Source organism: Delphinus delphis, chromosome 9, assembly GCF_949987515.2.
Source record: "Delphinus delphis chromosome 9, mDelDel1.2, whole genome shotgun sequence".
Lineage (NCBI taxonomy): Eukaryota > Metazoa > Chordata > Mammalia > Artiodactyla > Delphinidae > Delphinus > Delphinus delphis.
The window spans coordinates 66,809,465-66,833,320 of record NC_082691.1 but is presented as its reverse complement, the minus strand read 5'-3'; the positions used below and the strand labels follow the sequence as shown (position 1 = coordinate 66,833,320).

General features: G+C 40.4%; 1 protein-coding gene across 4 annotated transcripts in view; it reads left to right on the top strand.

Annotated features, from left to right (window-relative positions):
* ELMO1 (engulfment and cell motility 1) overlaps positions 1–23,856 on the top strand; it is a 547,030-nt gene that overhangs the window by 359,375 nt on the left and 163,799 nt on the right. For 3 of the 4 annotated variants that reach the window (XM_060020724.1, XM_060020723.1, XM_060020725.1), the window contains one exon: positions 14,974–15,110. In XM_060020724.1, the coding sequence (XP_059876707.1) occupies positions 14,974–15,110 (137 nt within the window). The remainder of the gene's footprint in view (positions 1–14,973; positions 15,111–23,856) is intronic. The other variant, XM_060020726.1, reaches the window with a different exon arrangement.

Below are 23,856 nucleotides of genomic sequence, written 5' to 3'. Positions count from 1 at the left end.
ATCTTATGTATATTCCAGTGACCGTATGAGATGTCCTGATCACGTGTATGTGTAAGTGAATGGTAGTGATATCAGAAACACTCTCTGTTTTTAAAGAATTGGGGAATTTTTATAAAATGAAAGTTCCTGAATGCATTTGTCATGGGAGAGGGAGAAAACTGTTTCAAAATATCAAGAACAAGATCAAAAGACCAAAAAGTAAAATAAAATAACTGTCTGCGAAGAAGGGGAATGAAAGTGTCTGAGAACATTAACTTTTATTTCATATGGAAGGAAGGGTTGAGAATTTTCATCAGAATCTTTCTCCTGAAGTTATGGACATCTTATTTTTAGTCTCATCCTTAGTTCGTTTCTTCATTAAGATGTGTTCTTATCTAAAATGACCTCTTCTTGGTGAGGGTTTAAAAAGAAAGAGAGGGTTTCCCTGGTGGCGCAGTGGTTGAGGGTCCGCCTGCCGATGCAGGGGACACGGGTTCGTGCCCTGGTCCGGGAAGATCCCACATGCCGCAGAGTGGCTGGGCCTGTGTGCCATGGCCGCTGAGCCTGCACATCCGGAGCCTGTGCTCCGCAATGGGAGAGGCTGTAACAGTGAGAGGCCCACGTACCGCAAAAAAAAAAAAAAAAAGAAAGAGAACGATGATGGCCAAGAAGCTGAAGACCAAAATAACCTTTGTTGCATTTGGTTTAGGACAAATTCAACTGGAGGCAGTCTGTGATTGGATAACAACCACCTGAAAATACAAGGATATTATAGAAACTTCAGGAGTTAATTATCATTGTATGTCAGCAAGACCAGGGGCGGAAAGTAGTAGACATTCAGTATAAGAAGAGTGTGGATAACGAAGGGTTAAAATATATCTTTACCCATCAATTTGTCTGACTTCTTCACAGACACACATTTCTGAGGCAGAATCTATATGTGTGGCCATCCCAGGGGCCCAGGAACAAGAAACCAAAGTTTCATTCCTTGGAATACTAATTAGCCCGCAATCTATAAGATGAAAAACTAGTCTCATTAAAGCAGTAACAAGAGCTTAAACCTAATTTTATTAGTGCTCTTTAATAGTGAAAATAATTTTATCAACTGCAAAACCAGATTCACTTCTAGGATGTCTGTGTGTTCAAGACAGTGAGATGTACTCTGGGAACACACCCTGGTCAATGTGCCACATTTTACTCAAATATATTTCCCAAAATACCACCAAATACCTGGTTGTTTGTTTGTTTGTTTTTGAGGCTATTTCTGTGAAATAGAAATCCAGTCCTAACATAATATTTTAAAGAAATCAGAGTGCATAAGGGCTATTTTTAATGAACAGAAGTAGTATAATTTGGCTACTTATTCTAAATCTGAGACATCTGGGATAGTCATGGGTATGTGTGTGATCCGTCAGGGTCAGAGGGGCTCAATGGCTTTATCATGTGAACACTGGGAAAGTTCTAGCTGCGTAATGGTTAGGACAGCAGCAGCAGCAACTGTGCAGTTAAAATCCACTGGGGCAAGGAGACCTCCAAGTACACTGATTACACACATATTTTCTTCAGAGAATAGCCTCTGCAGGCTGAATGCCTCCTACGCTTACATTCTGCCTCTGCCTCTCTCTGGCTGTGTGACTGCAGACAAATCACTTAGCCTCTCTGTGCCTTGACTTTCCTCGCCTGTGAAATAGAGATGAGAATCGAACCTGTCTCATATGAGAATTAAATGATTTAGTAATTGTAAAGCACGGAGAACATTGGCTGGTATATATTAAGCGTTATATAATTGCTTGACAAAAAATAGATTGGTCTGATTAGCTTGATTTTCTTAATCTTCCAGGATATTAGTCTTGCATTAAAAGAGACAAATTTTGTATCTTCTTTATTAAGACAAGGATCTATTAAGCCAGTGAACAAATAACATGTCCCTAAGAGTCTATGAATTGTTGATTTTTTTCCTCTGGCATGAAAACAGTAACATTTTCATGTGAATACATGTCTACCATAGATAAATTGGAAAATGCAGTGTTCTTACCAACTCTAAGAACTGCATATCCAAAAGTTACCTTAGTTACCAAGATCAAGTCTTCATTAAAATAATGGATTAGAGAAGAAAGAAATGGAATTAAATTTATTTTTAAATCACAGTAAACAGGCGTTCTAGAAAGTATTAACTTTCTGCTTTAAAAATCTTCCATAGAGGGAAATTGATGTCTGTTGAGTGGCTTGATAACAGGGACTCTGGACCCAAACTGTTGTTAAACCCTGGCTCTGCCTCTTCTTAGCTCTGTGAACCAAGCTACATCACTCCTCTGTGCCTCAGTTCTCTCATCTGTACAGTGGGGATGATAATAACTCTACCTACCTTGTGGAATTGTTATGAAGATTAAATGAGAAGGTACTTGTAAGGAGCTTAGAACAGTTCTTGTACATGGTCACTGCAATATTCTGAAGTAAATAGCTTACCTTTCTAGGCTGCTCACCTTCTAATTTGCTGAAATAAATTCCCCAAGTGTCTTATAATTCAGATTATGTCCTTTTCAAGTTTTCCAGGCAGCTGTTACTCGTCTGATATGTAATGCCTTATCCTTTAGTTTCCTGTCTGTTTGGTAAATCTCAGTCCAGTACCTGTGTGAAGCTTGACCTTTTCCTAAATTATTTACACGATGCTTGAGGATATGCTTCTTGGGGCCTGGTGTTCTGTTTGTGCGCTGAGAGGGCCCTCTGCACAAACCTGCCCACGTGATCCTGGGTAGGAGAGAGCCATGCTCCTTATCATGCACTCCTCTGTAAGAGGATTGAATGGAGCTATATATAGACAAAAATATTAGGGATTTAACTCTATTTTGTTCACTAATATAAATCTTCATCCTCTCAAAGCCCATGTTGGCAAAAGCATGATTGTCAATAGATTATTCCTTCGATATCCCCCTGTATCTCCCTTAATTCCACCATCCGGGGGGGTACACATTGTTAACACTGTTCTGCAATCCTTGAGGCCGTATGTGCCATGTGACAGAGTGTGACACGGACCTGAGATGGGCACTAAGTCCTAGTGCTCCTGCTGAAGGCCATGTGTGGTAAACGAGGCGTGTGGGGGGTGGGTAAGTGACCCCCCCCCCTCCCCGGCAGGACTAGTTGTTGGTTGGCAGTTGATCTACAGAGGAGGATTACCTACTGTATTTTGGGTACATATCAGATCTGGGTTTTCTTTTCTGTGCATTTGTGTAATTAATCTGCTTCCTTTATAAAGTTCCTCATTTTTTTATTAAGAGAACACCTATATTTGGATTTCAGAAAACTGGGAGAGAGAAGGCAGAGGACTGGGTTATTTTTCAGGTTGCAATATTTATTTTAAAGCAGTGGGTGAAGCATGTGTGGAGCCTTCCAAAGTGCCCCTGTCACAGCAAGAGTGCTGAGACATGTGCTGTGCAAAAGCTGGCGGACATCCCTCATCCCGTTTTATTAAAAGTGCATGAAGTGGGGCATAATAGAAACCATGTAGAAGAAAAGCATGTTAAGGGAGGCACGAGGGGGAAGGAAACCAAGGAAGGGAATGTGGGCATGTGTCCATGGAAGGCGGGCCATGTGAGAACCATGAAGAATGCAGAAATTACTAAATCAGGATTCCTATTTTTTGTAGGTTCATAATCAAGTGTGGGGATTCCGAGCAGGTAGAGGAAATAAAAGGTCTATGGAAACACAAGGGAAGTGGAAGTTGGGCAGGGCTAGAGGGAAGTGCATTTAACAAAGGGATGGGCTTTGGAGGATGACTCAATGGACTCCGCGAAGAGGGAAACCCAAGAGCTTAACATGTGCAGATACAAGCAGGGGTGTTTTATTTGATGAAGAGGTAGAAACTATGGCTGCCTTTAGCATTCAGTCATAGGTCAGAGGAAAGTTAGGAGAATGGAGTAGGGGCAGACTGGGACGTGTTGAATGTTTTGCTAAAGTATTTGCATTTTATCCTAACACCGACAGGTAATCACTGAGTTTTTAAGGGGAGTCATATACTGAGTACGAAAGACAAGAAAGAACGTCTTGGCCTGTCCTCTTTCCTTAATTTCGTATTTATCGGACTTAGGGTTACTTATTTTTAGCCCCTTTTGCCAGCTCCCCAGCTCTGGTTGAGGCTCTGAGCCTCAGGTCAAGATGTCATCCAGGGTCATGTGATGGCACACAGTACTTGCTGGGTCTTCAGTGAGGCACATCCCAGCTGCTCATTAATCAGCCTCTATCCCAGCATAACCCTCCAGTGCCCATCTCACATGGGCAATTATTTATATCCATGCTAAATTTGCTGTATGACAGTCTCTTAATGTGTCGCTTCTTAGAATAATTTTCCTTATAAAGGAAATTTCAATAAGGGCATGCAGAAATTGCTTCTTGGATGTGCTGTCCTTTGCCCTGCCTTGGACTATTTACCACCCAAGTAGAATTTTCCTCTTTCTTTATCTTCCACTGTACCTCCCAGTGCTGCAGCCACACCACCCCCAAAAGGTAGCTAAAAATATTTCACATTTGGTTTTACATTACTAATATATACCACAAACTGGATACTCCTTTCCAAAGAATTCATTGTTTTTCCTATTCTTTTCTTCTTTGAGCTAAGAAAGAGACCTTTCATAGACCTCTAAGTGGATGCAGAAACAATTATTTTGCCAAGAGGTAAGGTGTCAAGGATCCAGGTTCTGTTTTCCTGCAACTCTTAGTTGTTTCGGCCAGAGGACCAAGAAAAAGCACAAATACAGAGCATGTCAGTAAGACCATTTTTCAATTATAAGCTAACTTCTAGGAGTCACTTAGCTCACTCTTTTTTTTTTTTGCGATACGCGGGCCTCTCACTGTGTGGCCTCTCCTGTTGTGGAGCACAGGCTCCGGATGCGCAGGCTCAGCAGCCATGGCTCACGGGCCCAGCCGCTCCGCGGCATGTGGGATCCTCCCGGACCGGGGCACGAACCCGTGTCCCCTGCATCGGCAGGCGGACTCTCAACCACTGCGCCACCAGGGAAGCCCTACCTAGCTCACTCTTATCATAAATCTTAATTTCCTGGAATTTCTGCACATTTTGTCATTTGGTTAAACGTAAGATGATGAGATGCTGCTCTGTAATCTTCCAGGTGAACTGATACCTTCATGAAAGAGGTTAAAGTGAATAAGATTTCACACAAGCTAAACCTTGTACTAAATTCAAGATTTGAGGGAAAATTACACATCATATTTGTATTCTGCACAACATTTTATAGCTACCATTTATTGAGTGCTTATTATATGCCAGGCACTATGCTAAGTGTTTTATGGGAATCCTCTCACTATATCTTTACTCACTTCTACAGATATAAATTACTGTTATTATCATCATAATAACAGAGACTTGGTGACATTAAAGGACTCAGTTGAGAAGGTATAGAGGAAGAATTCTAGCCGCAGTCCTGACTCCTAACCACTTAGTACTCAAGTTTTTATGTGATTCATCACTCGTCCTTAATACACTGAAGTATCAAGTAAGTGGAGTCCAGAATAACAGGAATCCTCAAATTACCTGAATATTAATTCTATTAAAAAGAGAGAAAGGGTAGGGGAAGAAAGGCGATAGGAAGTTGTTACTTTATTCCACTCCTATTTAAACCCTGTTAATGGCTTCCCATTGTAGGTAGAATAAAGCCCACACTCCCTAATATGTTCTACAAAGAATTAGATGATCTGACGCCTGCCTACTTCTTCCACCTCATCTTTTACTCATCTCTCTTTGTCCTTGAACTCAAGGTCATATAGATAATGAGTGGCAGAGCTAGGATCCAGACTCAGGCAGAATGGCTCCAGGGCCATGCTCTTAACTACCTTGCTAGTTTGATGTATGGATGAATGAATGGGTAGATGAAGGAATGGGTGGGTGGATGGATGGATGAGTGGATCAATGCATCGATGGACCGATGTATGGACAGTTAGGTGGACATGTACATGCGTGGATGGAAGGAAGGATCTATAAATGAATGAAGGAAGTAAATGAGGCAGGGAGGAAACTAATTTCAAACAGACTTGTGACTCAGAGTTTATATACAACTAGTCAAATCTATTATAGCTTTTCCATCAGCATCTGCAATACTCTTCAGTGAGATCAGGATCCCCATTCACAAAAGTAAATGCACACATATACTCTTTTATCCATCTAACAGATGAAATTGAACTAAAGTCCAGGTGTGGAGAGGTACCCCTGAACAACATTAGAGGCTGATACCACTTAGGTGATTGGACTAGGATGCCTGCATAGACAGGCTATATGTTTTCGATCCAGCCAGTAAACCTGGCTGCATGAAATGCCAATCCCTGGCTCCAGAGGTGATAGGCAGGGCAAATATAGCACTACTTCTGAAAGCCCATCAAAATCATCTGCAGTAGTTTGTAGTTTTACACTGTCTGAAATGTTGTTGTTCCTTTTTATTTGCTTAGAAAGCTCATATTCTACCTTTTTAACTTAACTTTTTTATGCCAGTGTAACTTAAATAAATAGAAGTGTTCAAATCCTGAAAGCACAACACAGCTCAGTGAATTTTCCAGTCAACAGCTATCCATTTTGCTACTCCTTAGCTCAAGATAGAGAGTATTATGCAACCACCAGAGACAATTGTGGGCTGCCCTCTCCCCAATTTCTTCTTGTCTCCAAGAGAACAATACCCTGTTTCCACCACCATCAATAAATTTTCCATTTTGAGCTTTACATAAATAGGACCACATAGTATGTCGTCCTTTGTAGAGGGCTCTGTTTGTTCAACATTGTGTTTTCTATTCATTCATGTTACTGTGTGCAGCATAGTTTTTAAAAATTATTTCTTTGTAGTAATTATGTTGCTATATGAGTAAGCTATAATTTATCCAATGTATTGGATGGACATTTTGGTTACTTCAAGATTTTGGCTGTAACAAGTAGTGTGATTATTAACATTCAGGTACCTTTCTTATGTAGCACCTGTGTATGCATTTCTTTTGGGTTTATATCTTTGGGTAGAATTGCTGTGTCATTGGCTATGAATATTTTAGCTTGACTAAATACTGTCAAACTGCTTTTCAAAGTAGTTGAACCAATTTAAACTCCTAACAACAGTTTATGAGAATTCCATTTTTTCCACATTCTTATCCACACTTAGTTTTTTTTTTTTTTTCTAATCTCTTCATTGTAGCCATTCTGGTGATGTTTGAAAATATCTCATTGTAGTTTAAATTTGCATTTACCTGGTGATTAAAAAAGCCAAGCATCTTTTCATGTTTATTGGACACTTAGATATCTTATTTTGTGAAGTACCTATTTACACTTTGCCTGTTTTTCTACTAGATTGTCTCTCTTTTTATTATTGATTTATAGGGTTATTTATATATTATGGATACCGGTTTTTTTTGCCAGGTAATGTTGCACGTTTTTCTCCTACCCTGAAGTTGCCATCTTTTTTGTATCTTTTGATGAACAGAGGTTCTTGATCTTAATATAAGCCAATGAACATTTTCCTTAGGGTTAATAATCTTTTTGGTCCTGTTTAAGAAATCTTTGCTCACCTCTAGGTTATGAATGTATTCTGCTGTATTTTATAGAAGCTTCATTGGTTTTTCTTTCACATTGAGACCTATAATCTACTTAGAGTTGAGTTTTGTAGATGGTGTGAGGTAGGGAGTCATAATTCACTTTTTAGAGGCATATATAATTGGCTCAGCACAAATTCTTTTCACTGTGGTGTCACCTTTTTCATAAATCTAGTGATTGTATATACAAGACTATATCTGAGAAACTTAAAAGCTTTTGCACAGCAAAGGAAACCATAAACAAGGCGAAAAGACAACCCTCAGAATGGGAAAAAATGTTTGCAAATGAAGCAACTGACAGAGGATTAATCTCCAAAATTTACAAGCAGCTCATACAGCTCAATATCAAAAAAACAAACAACCCAATCCAAAAATGGGCAGAAGACCTAAATAGACATTTCTCCAAAGAAGATATACAGACTGCCGCCAAACACATGAAAGGATGTTCAACATCACTAATCATTAGAGAAAAGCAAATCAAAAGTACAATGAGGTATCACCTCACACTAGTCAGAATGGCCATCATCAAAAAATCTACAAACAATAAGTGCTGGAGAGGGTGTGGAGAAAAGGGAACCCTCTTGCACTGTTGGTAGGAATGTAAATTGATACAGCCACTATGGAGAACAGTATGGAGGTTCCTTAAAAAACTAAAAATAGAACTACCATACGACCCAGCAATCCCACTACTGGGCATATACCCTGAGAAATCCATAATTCAAAAAGAGTCATGTACCACAATGTTATTGCAGGTCTATTTACAATAGCCAGGACATGGAAGCAACCTAAGTGTCCATCAACAGATGAATGGATAAAGAAGACGTGGCACATATAGACAATGGAATATTACTCAGCCATAAAAAGAAATGAAATTGAGTTATTTGTAGTGGGGTGTATGGACCTAGAGTCTGTCATACAGAGTGAAGTAAGTCAGAACGAGTAAAACAAATACCATATGCTAACACATATATGTGGAATCTAAAAAAAAAAAAAATGTTTCTGAAAAACCTAGGGGCAGGACAGGAATAAAGACACAGATGTAGAGAATGGACTTGAGGACATGGGGAGGGGGAAGGGTAAGCTGGGATGAAGTGACAGAGTGGCATGGACTTATGTACACTACCAAATGTGAAATAGATAGCTAGTGGGAAGCAGCCACATAGCATAGGGAGATCAGCTCGGTGCTTTGTGTCCACCTAGAGAGGTGGGATAGGGAGGGTGGGAGGGAGACACAAGAGGGAGGAGATATGGGGATATAGGTATATATATAGCTGATTCACTATGTTATAAAGTAGAAACTAACACACCATTGCAAAGCAATTATACTCCAATAAAGATGTTGAAAAAAAAAAGACTATATCTGAACCCCCTATCCTATTCTATTCTGTTTTTCCATTCATGGACCAATATCAAGCTAGTTTAATTACTATAATTTTATAATGTCTTTCTATCCGCATATATAATTCCTCCAAATTTGTCATTTTACCTAAGTACAATAATAATTTTGCTATTAAAACTGGTAACAACTAGCACTTACTGTTGCTTGTTTTATCTGTTAATATGTGAATCATGTATCACTTTAGATTTAATCTTAGCAGTAATCTGATAAGATGCATTTCCTTTTTTTATAATGAAAAAATTGAGACCCAGAGGAAGGGTAAGTTGATAAAGGTCACATTGCTATTGAGTAGTGACACCAAGATTTGCACCCAGGCCGACCTTGCTCTAGAACCTGCTCTTTTATTAACACATAACTGTGTGCCTGGGATGTGGCCTCAGGTCAGTCTTTGTGAGTCGGCTATCTTTTGATGCTAGTGTCTGATTTTCAGTCCTAACACTAGTAGGTATTTTTTTCTCTCTCCATGTCCATAAAAAAAGGCCCAGAAGGAAAGTGAACAATGAAGCATTGGATTAGACGGTGTGTCTTTTTAGTGTCGATTTCATACTATTTTTAGGCATGAGAGAGGATAGAAGAGAATATCCAGAGTTCTATTAAACCAGGTTTCAGGGGCTGCGTAGAGCTGAGCAGCTTTCAACCCTCTGATCCCCTGTCCTGAAATAGCAGGGGTGGAAGCTTCTACACTAGCAGAGCTCAGCAGTGGGGGAACTTCACATTCTTTGTCCTCACTCTCTTCGCCTTTTCACCTCTCCCACCTACAAAAGGTTTTGAACTTTTAGCATCTTCCTACACAGCACCAAAACTCCAAAACCAAGCTATTAAAGAATAGCCGTTCTAAAAATAGAAACTCAAAGGTCACAAGGGTAAGATCTTCTGCAAAGGTATAAAGAGACATTGCATCTGAGAATTCATGGGTGTATTACCCAGACCGACCCTAGAGCCACAAAGAGTTCTAGTTTGAGTTTCCACGCTTTGGATACCTAGTAAGATTTTACAACCGCTCTGGCAGTTTTCATGTATGAAATGCTTCTGTGTTTATGATTTATCCCCTTCTTCCTGCAGCTCAGAATTTTAAGACACAATGCCCTTTGTGTTAGGCCAGTGCTTATCTCTCTTTCAAAGTGCACCATTTCCAAACACTGTTGCAGTTGAAATAGCTCATTATTTCATGGTAAAAATACTCAAAGTTTGCCTAGTGCCTCCAAAACATGTGTCCCTGTATTCACTTGCAAATGGGTTCACAGTCTCAGTATAACAAGGGTCATGGAAAACATGGGACAGAGCTTTTCAGCATGTCAAAAATTATGTTTGTCTAAGAAAATTCCCGTGAAAGTGCAGAAATTACGTGCATTTGCCTGTGTCATCTTGTCATTCTATCTTTAGTCATGTAATTTTCTTATGTAATGGTCTGCATTAGGTGATATTAATAGATTGAAAGGGGCTGAAAACAAATAACAAGTTTCTTATGAAAAGAAGAGTAAATACTATCTCATCAAACATTTTCTAAGCCTATCAAATGCCACTTTGATGCCCTAACACCCTAACTGAAATGTGTAGCCATCCTGTCATTCAAGGAAATAATACTTTAGGACATAGGTTAAATGCAGGTGTAATCTCCAAGTTCTATAATTATTGATGGATATTAGGGACTTAAAAATACATTACGTGGTGTGTGTGTTAGTATGTGCGTGTGTGTAATGTCTTAGAATCTGAGACTTGGCAGGAACCTTACCAGCCCATTTACAGGTAAGAAACTTGGAGCCCTGGAGCTGAGGTGACCTTCTAAGGTCACAAGGCAGCACTAGAACCCTTTCTTTGTATGCACCTTTCATTGTTTACTTGCTGCACTGCAGTAGCCCTTGTTCTTTGAGCCTCCAGTGATGATACCTGCCTCACTTGACATTATCCAATGAAAAATGGGGACAAATCTACTTTGAAAGGCAAAATGCTACATAAGTGTATAGCATTCTTATTTTTTATTTTTAAAACAAAGGTGTGTGGATTATAGAAGCTTTCAAAGTTGGCCTATTTATAAATGAATTAGGTGTCAGTAAATTAATAAGAACCCATTTCACCCTCAGCCCTGAAAATACCTTAATATTCCAGACTTAAAAGACCAGTAAGTTGATTTTTTTTTTATAAAAGAGAATCTCATTGTGTTAAAAATAGTGTGCTTAAAAAAATTTGGTTTTGGGGGCTTCCCTGGTGGCGCAGTGGTTGAGAGTCCGCCTGCCGATGCAGGGGACATGGGTTCGTGCCCCGGTCCGGGAAGATCCCACATGCCGTGGAGCGGCTGGGCCCGTGAGCCATGGCCGCTGAGCCTGTGCGTCCAGAGCCTGTGCTCCGCAACGGGAGAGGCCACAACAGTGAGAGGCCCATGTACCGCAAAAAAAAAAAAAAAAAAAAAAAAAAAAATTGGTTTTTGAAAAGTCTTGCTATTTTTGTCCCATTGAAAACTTCTCTTTAAATTTCATGTATAAAATCATTGCCTACAAATTCACTTTTTTTCCTCAAAAAGTGTTTTTATTTTCCTTAAAAAGCAGTAGTAAACCTCCCCCTCTCTGTTTTTATCTGTTTGTTTAAACCTCTGAGTTAAGGACCCTGTTCATGAGAGTCAGGGCATCCCTGTGAGCTGATACAAGCTCACCTTTATCACTGGGATGGCCTGGGCCAGGGTGCACTTGCTATATGATGACGAGCATCATAATCCTGTTGGCTCACACTTGCACTGAGCTTCTCCATGTAGTCACTGTTCCCTTTTAATCCCCACAGCCACCTGATGAAGTTTATACTACTGTTGCCCCCAGTTCACAGATGAGAACACTGAGACATTGACAGATGAAATGACTTGCCCAGGTGACTCAGCAGTAGGCAAAAGAACCTGTATTTGAACCCCAGCAGCCTGGCTCCCAGCATCTTTGCCCCTTTTCCACCATCATGATCTCTTGGACAAGTCATTTTGCCTTTCTCACTACTCTTACCTGCAAAATAAAAGAGGGAAACAAATCAGATAATCGGGTCCAGTCCTTCCTGCTCGATCATCCTCAATCCTGAATATCTGCAATTTGAATGTTTTTGAGGAAAAAAGTATTAATACTTATTACTTTTTCCTTGCCTCTAATACAGGAACATCCTTTTAAGGATGTAAAATCCCAAAATATATCAGTCTTTTCATTGTTTCTTTTGTAACATGTCAAGGAACAAATTGTTTCGATTTGCTCTTTGCCCGTTCCTCATCCCAAGGGATGAGTCTCAAAGAATCTTAGGATGATGGCAAAGCCATCCTCATGTGGAGGTTGAAAACACTGGCTCTGGTGTAGAATGTTGGGTGTGATTCCTGGTCCTGTCACTGCAACAATGATGGGCTTTGGAGCCAAGTCGACCTGAGTTTGAAACCCAGCTCTGCCACTTGAAAGCCACGTGACCTTGGACAATTTTCTAACTCTCCTATTTCTAATTTTATAAAAAGAAATTGATGTTATCTTCCTAGGGGCTTGATGTAATAAGTAACAGTAATGGTGCCTGGCACGTGGCTGGTGACAGTGGCATGGCCATTGTTGGTACTGTCACATGGCCAGGTGTTGTCCATCAACAGGTGCTGGCTGGGCACTTATTGTGAGCCCCACTGGACTGCAGGTCAGGATGCTGGTTTCTGTTGAAGGAGGAATCCAAGGAGATCTAGGAGTGTGGGTGGAGAAATTAATTTTCAAAGTAGCAATCACAAGGAAATGCCCTGAGCTCTTGATATCAACTAAGGCAGGAAGCGGCTGCTGTGTCAACTAAACTGTGGGTTTCCAATGCTCGTGTGGAGCCACCTAAAAAAGGCTCGTGAGGGAAGGCTTAACTTCTCCAGGTTTCACCTGTCTTATATATACAGTGAGGATAAGCATCGTGCCTACCTCCTGGGTTGCTGTGAAGATAACGCCTGTAGAGCCCTTGGGGAGTTATACACAATCTTCTGTCCCCCCCGCCCCCCCGCCCCGATCCCTATTATTAACGATGTTGTTTCCCTCCCTCTTCACCCAAACAAGAGACGGGCTTGTTGGTCGCAGTTTTGTTTGGCTAGCTCAGCTCCAGTAGTCCCATAAAACTTTAACTAGGGCATAAAATACACATATAATCACACTAGCCCCCCAAAAGATACCCTCATAATGTGATTAATAATGAGGTTTTGTATGGCGATAGTGGTTTAAAGTGCTCCTGTAGACTGGTAAATTTTATTGGCTTCAGTGCTTATGAAAGTGACAGCTCATTGCCCAGGGCAGCAAACACATAATCCTGTGTTTACTTTTCAAGTTCCTTAAATAGCTTTGTGTATCAGGTCAGAATGTCACTTTTGCCATCTCTACTGGTAATGAGCTGGAGTGGGATAACTTATATGTTCTTGCCTCTAATTTCTGAGATGTAACAGGCTTGACTTAAGAATTGGAGGAATCAAAAAACAGCCTATGTTCCTGGAAACAATATGCTGGCACGACATTCATTGTTATCACCACCGCCTTGCTCCAACTTTTATCCTTTCAAAGCACTTTCCTGTGAATCGTGTTATTTGAGCCTCTCCATAGCCTATGGAGAAGGCAAGGAGGTTTCATTTCCATTTTTTAGTTTAGAATATCAAGGCTTAGAAAGGTGAAGTGACTAGCTTCTCATTGTCATGGGCTGGACTTGAACTCAAACCTTCTGCCCTCAGACCCAAACCTTTTCTGCATGACTGCAAGCTGTTGCTAGCCTATGCCCTTACCTTCTCTGGAAGAAAACAGAATTTACTATGATAAAGTGTGAAGATAGAAGAGGTTTGTGTATAAGTGTGTCCCCCAAAGCAGAGCATGTCCTCTTAGGTTTGATCAGGGTTCACTCACCAGGGGCCTTCACCCGAGGATCCTCTCTAAGTAGAATTCATGTTCAACTACACGGTGGGCACCAGGGTCTTCCCCAAGTACAGAAGTTCTCTGCTGTAAACCCTACTCCCGCCCCACTCCATCCTCCTCTCCTGGGCTTCCAGAGCTTAAAATTCTATCATTTGGGGTCTTGAAGACACATTGGTCTTTAAATAGATTCCAATTAAAATCAGAATTCTTTCACTGTAAGTAACAGCTTATATTTAAAGAAATAAAATTTAGAATCTTGTTTTGGGGGGTCACAAAGCCCACTTACTTGAGCTCCAGTATCCTCATCCCTTAAGACATAAACAGGAAGATGCGTTCTAAAGATCAAATGAATGTACGTAAAAGGGCTATAAAAAGGTCAGCTTGACAGAGAGCTGAGAATGAAGGGGCTGGTGTACTGGTCTGGGAAGGAGGAGAGAGGTGGCCATACCTAGAACTCAAAGCACTGGGTCTGACCATTACTAAGGAAGCTTTGTAATGGGGTGGATTGAAGGCAGTCTGACTGACTTCAGGGTTTGGTCCAGGACCGAACCAGTTGCAGCCTTCAAAGCCACTTGGGTTGCTTTGACCTCCAGCCATCTGTGTCTGAGAATGTAAAACAAATGGTTAATGGTGTCTGAGGTTAATGATCTCAAATATCCCCTACTTAATGCCATAAGAGGAAAAAGAGCCCCCTGGAGAAATAATCAAGGATGCTATTTTCAAAGTTGCAATTAATTGTGTATTCGGGAAAACTCATCTTCTGCCAGTTATTCTGTTGAGAAATAGGAAATTAAGGGTGATGGAAGAGCTGTGACTGACAGGGCAGTTTGAATAACCTTTATAAGGTCAAGAAGGCAGATGCAGAGCCCATATTCAACACCACGGATCCTGGACCAAAGCCATAAGGATCATATCATGGAGTGAGTTAGGAGCTCACTTCCTTCGGTCAAAATATGCGCCTAAGGGTGGGTCTGACCATCTGACCTTAAACTGTGAAGTTTCACGGTGACTACCCTTTGGTTGCCTTTTCAAAATGCCTTTTTTTCCACTGTGGCTTGAGCCAAATATGCCTCTCGTCATCTCCCTTTGGAGCATGTGTCTGTATCCTTTCATTTCCCTTCTCACACTTCCTTCTTTCCCTCCTCTTTCCTCCAGCTAGTGAGACCTGCAACGATTTCCACCCGATGTTCTTCACCCACGACAGATCCTTCGAGGAGTTTTTCTGCATCTGTATCCAGCTCCTGAACAAGACATGGAAGGAAATGAGGGCAACCTCTGAAGACTTCAACAAGGTAAGGAGAATCTGAAGCAGAGACAGAAGCTTCCTGTGTGCCCGGTGGAGGCCCACCCACCTTTGCATGGTCCCTTCGCTGGGTGTGGAAGGAGAATGAGGACGACTGTGATTTTAGGTGACGTTAAGGTTGGAGAAGGAAAGGCGTACCTATACAGACAGGAAGCTGGGTGCCAGCGATGCTCTTATCTCTCTAGGGATAAGCTTGGAGCCCCTTTGTTCTTTTTGGCTTACTAAGCAGGGGCCACCAGCAGAGACCCTTTCTTGAGCAATATTGATAAGATGAACTTTTTCCTTTAAAAGCCTTGGTCTGGGATGCCTTGTTATTACAGATCTAGTGGGGAAAATGCCTCCACTCCACCTGTGCAGGTGGCTGCCAGGGAGAGAATGAGATGAGGAAGGCTGCTGTGGTCACTTCGTTTCTTTGTGGGTTATGGCTGCGTTGAGATAACTGCCCTTTGCTCTGTCACAACGAGTATTAAAATGCAAGACCTCTTTCAGGGAGCTGAGTAAGTTTATATGGAACATGTCTTGGTTTACAGAAAGCATTTGGTTTTTTTGAAGAGTGTGAATTTCACAGTTCTGTTTGTGAGTGAATGTTGGGTGGAGAGAAGAGTGCTGACCAACTTAAAGGAAGCAGAAGCATCGTGGACACTTTTCAAGATAAACGAAGTCTTTATCCTTGGATCAAAGCCTTGTTAGCAATCATGACGTGGCTAGTAATAACTGATGGTTGGGACAGGTATGCTTAGGTCTTTAATCATTCTGGTTTGCTACTATATGTGACTCTGGCTTTGGTTGGCCCCATCACCCATGCCTGCTGACCTGGTAACGGGGGGCATAACTGTTTCTAAGCGTCTAAGTGTCTGGTCTCACAGTCATCCCGTGGGGCCTTCATGGGTTTGTGCTTGGGGCATAACATAATACCTGAATTCCAGCGTCACTCGATGTCCTTGTTGGTCTTTGCCTCCCAGTCCTCTTTTTTCTGAACTTATATCTGGTTCTTCTTTCCCACCATATTTCTGGTCCATGGCATCTTGAACCAATATTGGTTATAAAGAAAGAAAATTGGGAAGAAGACACTCTTCCCCAAGCCTTCCCCAAGGTTAGAACCTGACGGTCTCCATCAATATAATGATCTTAGCTGCAGTTGTAGCAGAGAACGCCATTCCATCCCAGTCATTCTGAGCCACCTATTCAGTTCCTTTCTTTTGCGTTTTTGGGAATCTGTTGCATGTTTTTGATTTGTGGTTACCATGGTTTTCGAGTATTGTAACTGTATTGACTTGCTTTAGGCTGATACGTTCAGTCGTGTAAGTTCAAACACATTCTAAAAGATCTACATTTTTTACTCCCCTCCCCTACAATTTGTGATTTTGATGCCCTATTTTACAGCTTCGTGTTTATCCTGTTGCTGTTCATTGTGGTTATAATCACTTTTACAAAATTTTTTTATTGTTTTTTTACTCTGTATACGGGCCTAAGTGATCTTCAGTCCTTTTATATATTTGTCTGGGCCATCTATTTAACTCATTGAAATAGGCCCCAGGGACTCCCCTCTGTGGAAAACACTGATCTGTAAATTGCATGCTAGAGCTGCAAGTGTCTGAGCAACTAGAGCCAAGGTCAGACGTGAGTCAGGAGGGGAGGTGGAGGAAAGAAGCCCATTAATTCCCTTATGATTGTTAACTGTAGCCTCCTGAGTGTACTTCACTTGATTATGAGGGACTTTGCAGTTCAGGTGTAATTATCCTTGGGAGAGAGGGAAGAAGGAGCACAGAGACCTTTGTTCAATCAGGCCACAAAAAAAAAAGGGGAAAGTTAAATCAGTAGTCTCTGAAATTGCTATGGCCACGTTGCTTCTGGATCAGTTCAACTCTTCCTGTACTGCACTGTTTCTGAAAGCCATCCAGTCCTCAGCTCTTGTGTCCTGGGACACTTACTCCTCCAAGAGAAGGAGACTTCACTGACTCTCATGTGTTCTGGCACTGAGCTATCCATCTGCTGAGGGCATTTCATTCATCCCACTTCTCCAGAATTACAGAAATCTGCATTTCTGTAAATAATAAAATCAAATATTATTGCTGTTGATCTATGCACAGATAAGGTATATAGAAAACATTACCAAATTCCTGCAAAGGAATGGCTCAAGGGAATGAGTACTTAGACACTTAATTTCTGTAGAACTTACAAGTTTAGGACATGAAGCCCCAAGAATACATACACTGTTAGCAAAGGAGACCAGAGGCCTCCGTCTGGAGTTGCTGAGAGGGGCTTCAGGGCGGAGACGAGCGTGGCTCTCAGGTCCGTGTTATTCATGATGGCTGTGTGCTCGGGTTGGTGGAGGTGATATTCTCATTGCTCAGGGTGAGGTCCTGCTAGGTGATGGCAAGCCCCCCAAAGGGTCATGCTGAAACCTTTTTGTAATTAACTTATATGGCTGCAAAAACTTCCTGCAGCAAGATCTCAGAGCCAGGTTCCAGTACAGTTTCTCACTGTGGCCCTAGTGCCATCTTTTTGCCATGGACGATTGTAAACTAGCTGTGATGTTACACATCTGCTGCCGAGTAGGGGTGGTAGCTTATGGCCGTGGGCAGGCATCTGGAGGCCTGAGAGGCAGAGGGTCCCACTCCACATGTCCATTCATTGGTTAAGAATGGATATCAGAGGAGGATCAGGGATGGGTATGACAAGGCATTTCAATTTTCTACATTAACTATGTCTGCTTTCCTCTTTCTAATACTATGCATGCCTTCCTTTTGTAACCAGAAGAGTTTATCAGTGATGTACTTTTTATCTCGTGTATTATTACTTTCCTAGTACTGCTGGAACATATTGCCACAAACTTAGTGGCATGAACAATACAAATTTATTATCTTACAGTTCCATAATTCAGAGGCCAAAAAAGGGGTCTCCCAGGGCTAAAATCAAGGTGTCAGCAGAGCTATGTTCCTTTCTGGAGGCTCTTGGGGAGAATTCATTTCATTGCCTGTTCCAGGTTCTGGAAACTGCCTGCATTCCTTGTCTCAATGGCCCCCTTTGTCCATCTTCAAAACCAGCAACTGCAGGTTCAGTCGTTTCCACATTACTTATCACTCTGATCCCTCTTCTGCTTCCATCTTTCACTTGTAAGGACCCCTGTGATTACATTAGACCACCTGGATAATCCAGGGTAATCGTTCCTATTTTAAGGTCAGTTGATTAGCAACCTCAATTTCACCTGCAACCTCAATTCCCTTTTGCCATAAAAGGAAATATATTCACAGATTATGGGGATTAAAATATGGACATCAACGGGGAGCCATTATTCTGCTTACCATAATGTGTATTTAAGTTGTAAGTACATTAGATTTGTAGCTGTGGGTATCAGTTTAAATTAATGAAACATGGACAGATGAGGTTTTTTGCTGTTCTTTTGGCTGGTAGACTAGCATAATACCTGTTGCAGAGTTCTGCTAGTGGTTGCTCAAATTCACATATAATTATGTCCTTTTTCTTTTATTTCTCTTTTTTGTCTCTTCGGCCTTAACAAAAAAAAGGACCCTGTGTGAGGGCCTCTAGTTCAATGTGAAAAATGTCTTTTCTGATTTTTTCCTGCTGCCTATCAGCCACCTTTTGCTTTACCAGATAATAAATTGGAAAAGAGAGAAGCTGAAATTTTAATCAGTTCACTTTTCTTCTTGTTATTAACTTGGTAGCAGAAGAGATTGAATTTAGGAACAAATTTGGTTTTGTGTTACTGGTAGATTTAATGTTTTTCTTGTTTGCTAAGATTGTCCAAATGGGAATTCAGAAGTATCTTAAAAGAGCCCAACATGAGACACAGTTTCTTTGAACTTTCTTGGACATCTTTCCAGGCTTTCACCACTTTGAATAGAAGCATAGATGGTGGATTTAATTGTTGACCTGAGACCCAGGGTTCTGTAAGAAGGGCTTAGCTATCTGCCTTCTTTAGCTCATTACTGGAGAAGCAGTATCCCTCACTCTAAAATTGTGATTTTTTTCCAACAAACAATATCAGATTCCAGCAGGCACAGGAATCTCTTCTACAACCCGCCTTGGTGGGGACACTAGTTGGTAGATACCTAGTGCTTGGTAGTTAATGCTGCTGCTGGAAGTGAGTGTTTGGAAAAGCAGCTGTCTTCCTGCTCCTCCAGGCCTGGGAAGCAGCAGATGCGATGTTTTTTATTTATATAAGAGAAGTAGAATTAGAGAGTGGTTAAAATATTTATTCTTTGAAACGTACTTTCTTACAGTTTCTCAGTATAGTAGTCTCCGCAGAGTAATCCATTGGTTCAGACCATTGAGTTTGTATTGTGTGTTTTTGCCTTTTATTACCAATATTTCAGAGCATGCCTTATTCATTGACATGGGAAGAGCTAAACCAGAGCTGGATACCTTGGCACGCAAGTGGCCCCATAATTATTTCATTGAAGCCTTTATTTATTTATTTTTAACAGCTTTATTGGAGTATAATTGCTTTACAGTGGTGGGTTAGTTTCGGCTTTATAACATAAAGAATCAGCTATACATATACATATATCCCCGTATCCCCTCCCTCTTGTGTCTCCCTCCCACCCTCCCTATCCCACCCCTCTAGGTGGTCACAAAGCACGGAGCTGATCTCCCTGTGCTCTGCGGCTGCTTCCCACTAGCTATCTATTTTACATTTGGTAGTGTATATATGTCCACGCCACTTTCTCACTTCGTCCCAGCTTACCCTTCCCCCTCCCCATGTCCTCAAGTCCATTTTCTACGTCTGTGTCTTTATTCCTGTCCTGCCCCTAGGTTCATGAGAACCGCTTTTTTTTTTTAGATTCCATATATATGTGTTAGCATACGGTATTTGTTTTACTCTTTCTGACTTACTTCACTCTGCATAACAGACTCTAGGTGCATGCAACCACTACAAATAACTCAATTTCGTTTCTTTTTATGGCTGAGTAATATTCCATTGTATATATGTGTCCCATCTTCTTTATCCATTCATCTGTTGATGGACACTTAGGTTGCTTCCATGTCCTGGCTATTGTAAATAGAGCTGCAATGAACATTGTGGTACATGACTCTTTGTGAATTATGGTTTTCTCAGGGTGTATGCTCAGTAGTGGGTTTGCTGGGTCTTATGGTAGTTCTATATTTAGATATTTAAGGAACCTCCATACTGTTCTCCACAGTGGCTATATCAATTTACATTCCCACCTGCAGTGCAAGAGGGTTCCCTTTTCTCCACACCCTCTCCAGCATTTGATGTTTGTAGATTTTTTGATGATGGCCATTCTGACTAGTGTGAGGTGATACCTCATTGTAGTTTTGATTTGCATTTCTCTAATGATTAGTGATGTTGAGCATCCTTTCATGTGTTTGTTGGCAGTCTGTATATCTTCTCTGGAGAAATGCCTATTTAGGTATTCTGCCCATTTTTGGATTGGGTTGTTTGTTTATTTGATATTGAGCTGCATGAGCTGCTTATAAATTTTTGAGATTAATCCTTGGTCAGTTGCTTCATTTGCAAATATTTTCTCCCATTCTGAGGGTTGTCTTTCGCCTTGTTTATGGTTTCCTTTGCTGTGCAAAAGCTTTTAAGTTTCATTAGGTCCCATTTGTTTGTTTTTGTTTTTATTTCCTTTTCTCTAGGAGGTGGGTCAAAAGGGATCTTGCTGTGATTTATGTCACAGAGTGTTCTGCCTATGTTTTCCTCCAAGAGTTTGATAGTTTCTGGCCTTACATTTAGGTCTTTAATCCATTTTGAGCCTATTTTTGTGTATGGTGTTAGGGAGTGTTCTAATTTCATTTTTTTTACAAGTAGCTGTCCAGTTTTCCCAGCATCACTTATTAAAGAGGCTGTCTTTTCTCCGTTATATATTCTTGCCTCCTTTATCAAAGATAAGGTGACCATATGTGCGTGGGTTTATCTCTGGACTTTCTATCCTGTTCCACTGATCTATATTTCTGTTTTTGTGCCAGTACCATACTGTCTTGATTACTGTAGCTTTGTAGAATAGTCTGAAGTCAGGGAGCCTGATTCCTCCAGCTACATTTTTCTTTCTCAAGATTGCTTTGGCTATTCGGGGTCTTTTGTGTTTCCATGCAAATTGTGAAACTTTTTGTTCTAGTTCTGTGAAAAATGCCTGTGGTAGTTTGATAGGGGTTGCATTGAATCTGTAGATTGCTTTGGGTAGTATAGTAATTTTCACAATGTTGATTCTTCCAATCCAAGAACATGGTATATTTCTCCATCTGTTGGTATCATCTTTAATATCTTTCATCAGTGTCCTATAGTTTTCTGAATACAGGTCTTTTGTCTCCTTAGGTGGGTTTATTCCTAGGTATTTTATTCTTTTTGTTGCAGTGGTAAATGGGAGTGTTTCCTTAATTTCTCTTTCAGATTTTTCATCAGTAGTGTATAGGAATGCAAGAGATTTCTGTGCATTAATTTTATATCCTGCTACTTTACCAAATTCATTGATTAGCTCTAGTAGTTTTCTGGTAGCCTCTTTAGGATTCTCTATGTATAATATCACATCACCTGCAAACAGTGACAGCTTTACTTCTTTTCTGATTTGTATTCCTTTTATTTCTTTTTCCTCTCTGATTGCTGTGGCTAAAACTTCCAAAACTATGTTGAATCATAGTGGTGAGAGTGGACAGCCTTGTCTCATTCCTGATCTTAAAGGAAATGGTTTAAGTTTTTCACCATTGAGAACAATGTTGGCTGTGGGTTTGTCATATATGGCCTTTATATTGTTGAGGTAAGTTCCCTCTATGCCTACTTTGTGGAGGGTGTATGATCCTTTTAATGTGCTGTTGGATTCTGTTTGCTAGTATTTGTTGAGGATTTTTGCATCTATGTTCATCAGTGATATTGGCCTGTAGTTTTCTTTCTTTGTGACATCTTTGTCTGGTTTTGGTGTCAGGGTGATGGTGGCCTCGTAGAATGAGTGGGGGAGTGTTCCTCCCTCTGCTATATTTTGGAATAGTTTGAGAAGGATAGGTGTTAGCTCTTCTCTCAATATTTGAGAGAATTTGCCTGTGAAGCCATCTGGTCCTGGGCTTTTGTTTGTTGGAAGATTTTTATTCACAGTCTCAATTTCAGTGCTTGTGATTGGTATGTTTATATTTTCTATTTCTTCCTGGTTCACAACTCGGAAGGTTGTGCTTTTCTAACAATTTGTCCATTTCTTCCAGGTTGTCTGTTTTATTGGCATATGGTTTCTTCTAGTAATTTCTCATGATCCTTTGTATTTCTGCAGTGTCAGTTGTTACTTCTCCTTTTTCATTTCTAATTCTATTGATTTGAATCTTCTCCTTTTTTTTCTAGCTAGTGGTTTACCAATTTTGTTTATCTTCTCAGGGAACCAGCTTTTAGTTTTACTAATCTTCGCTCTTGTTTCCTTCATTTCTTTTTCATTTGTTTCTGATCTGATCTTTATGATTTCTTTCCTTCTGATAACTTTGGGTTTTTTTTTGTTCTTCTTGCTTTAGGTGTAAAGTTAGGTTGTTTATTGAGATGTTTCTTGTTTCTTGAGGTAGGATTGTATTGCTATAAACTTCCATCTTAGAACTGCTTTTGCTAAATCTCATAGGTTTTGGGTTGTCATGTTTTCATTGTCATTTGTTTCTAGGTAGTTTTTAATTTCCTCTTTGTTTTCTTCAGTGATCTCTTGGTTATCAAGTAGTGTATTGTTTAGCCTCCATGTGTTTTTATTCTTTACAGATTTTTTCCTGTAATTGATATCTAGTCTCATAGTGTTGTGGTCAGAAAACATACTTGATATGCTTTCAGTTTTCTTAAATTTACCAAGACTTGATTTGTGACCCAAAATATGATCTATCCTGGAGAAAGTTCCATGAGCTCTTGAGAAGAAAGTGTAATCTGCTGTTTTGGGATGGAATGTCCTATAAATATCAATTAAATCTATCTGGCCTATTGTGTCATTTAAAGCTTGTGTTTCCTTATTTATTTTCATTTTGGATAATCTGTCTATTGGTGTAAGTGAGGTGTTAAAGTCCCCCACTATTATTGTGTTACTGTCGATTTTCTCTTTTATAGCTGTTAGCAGTTGCCTTATGTATTGAGGTGCTCCTATGTTGGGTGCATAAATATTTACAATTGTTATATCTTCTTCTTGGATTGATCCCTTGATCATTATGTAGCGTCCTTTGTCTCTTGTAACAGTCTTTATTTTAAAGTCTATTTGGTCTGATGTGAGAATTGCTACTCCAGCTTTCTTTTGATTTCCACTTGCATGGAGTATCTTTTTCAATCCCCTCACTTTCAGTCTGTATGTGTCCCTAGGTCTGAAGTGGGTCTCTTGTAGACAGCATATATATGGGTCTTCTTTTTGTATCCATTCAGCCAGTCTATGTCTTTTGGTTGGTGCATTTAATCCATTTACATTTAAGGTAGTTATCGATATGTGTGTTCCTATTACCCTTTTCTTAATTGTTTTGGATTTGTTATTTTAGGTCTTTTCCTTCTTTTGTGTTTCCTGCCTAGAGAAGTTCCTTTAGCATTTGTTGTAGAGCTGGTTTTGTGGTGCTGAATTCTGTTAGCTTTTGCTTGTCTGTAATGGTTTTAATTTCTTCATCAAATCTGAATGAGATCCTTGCTGGGTGGAGTGATCTTGATTGTAGGTTTTTCCCTTTCATCACTTGAAATATGTCCTGTCACACCCTCTGGCCTGCAGAGTTTCTGCTGAAATGTCAGCTGTTAACCTTATGGGGATTCCCTTGTATGTTATTTG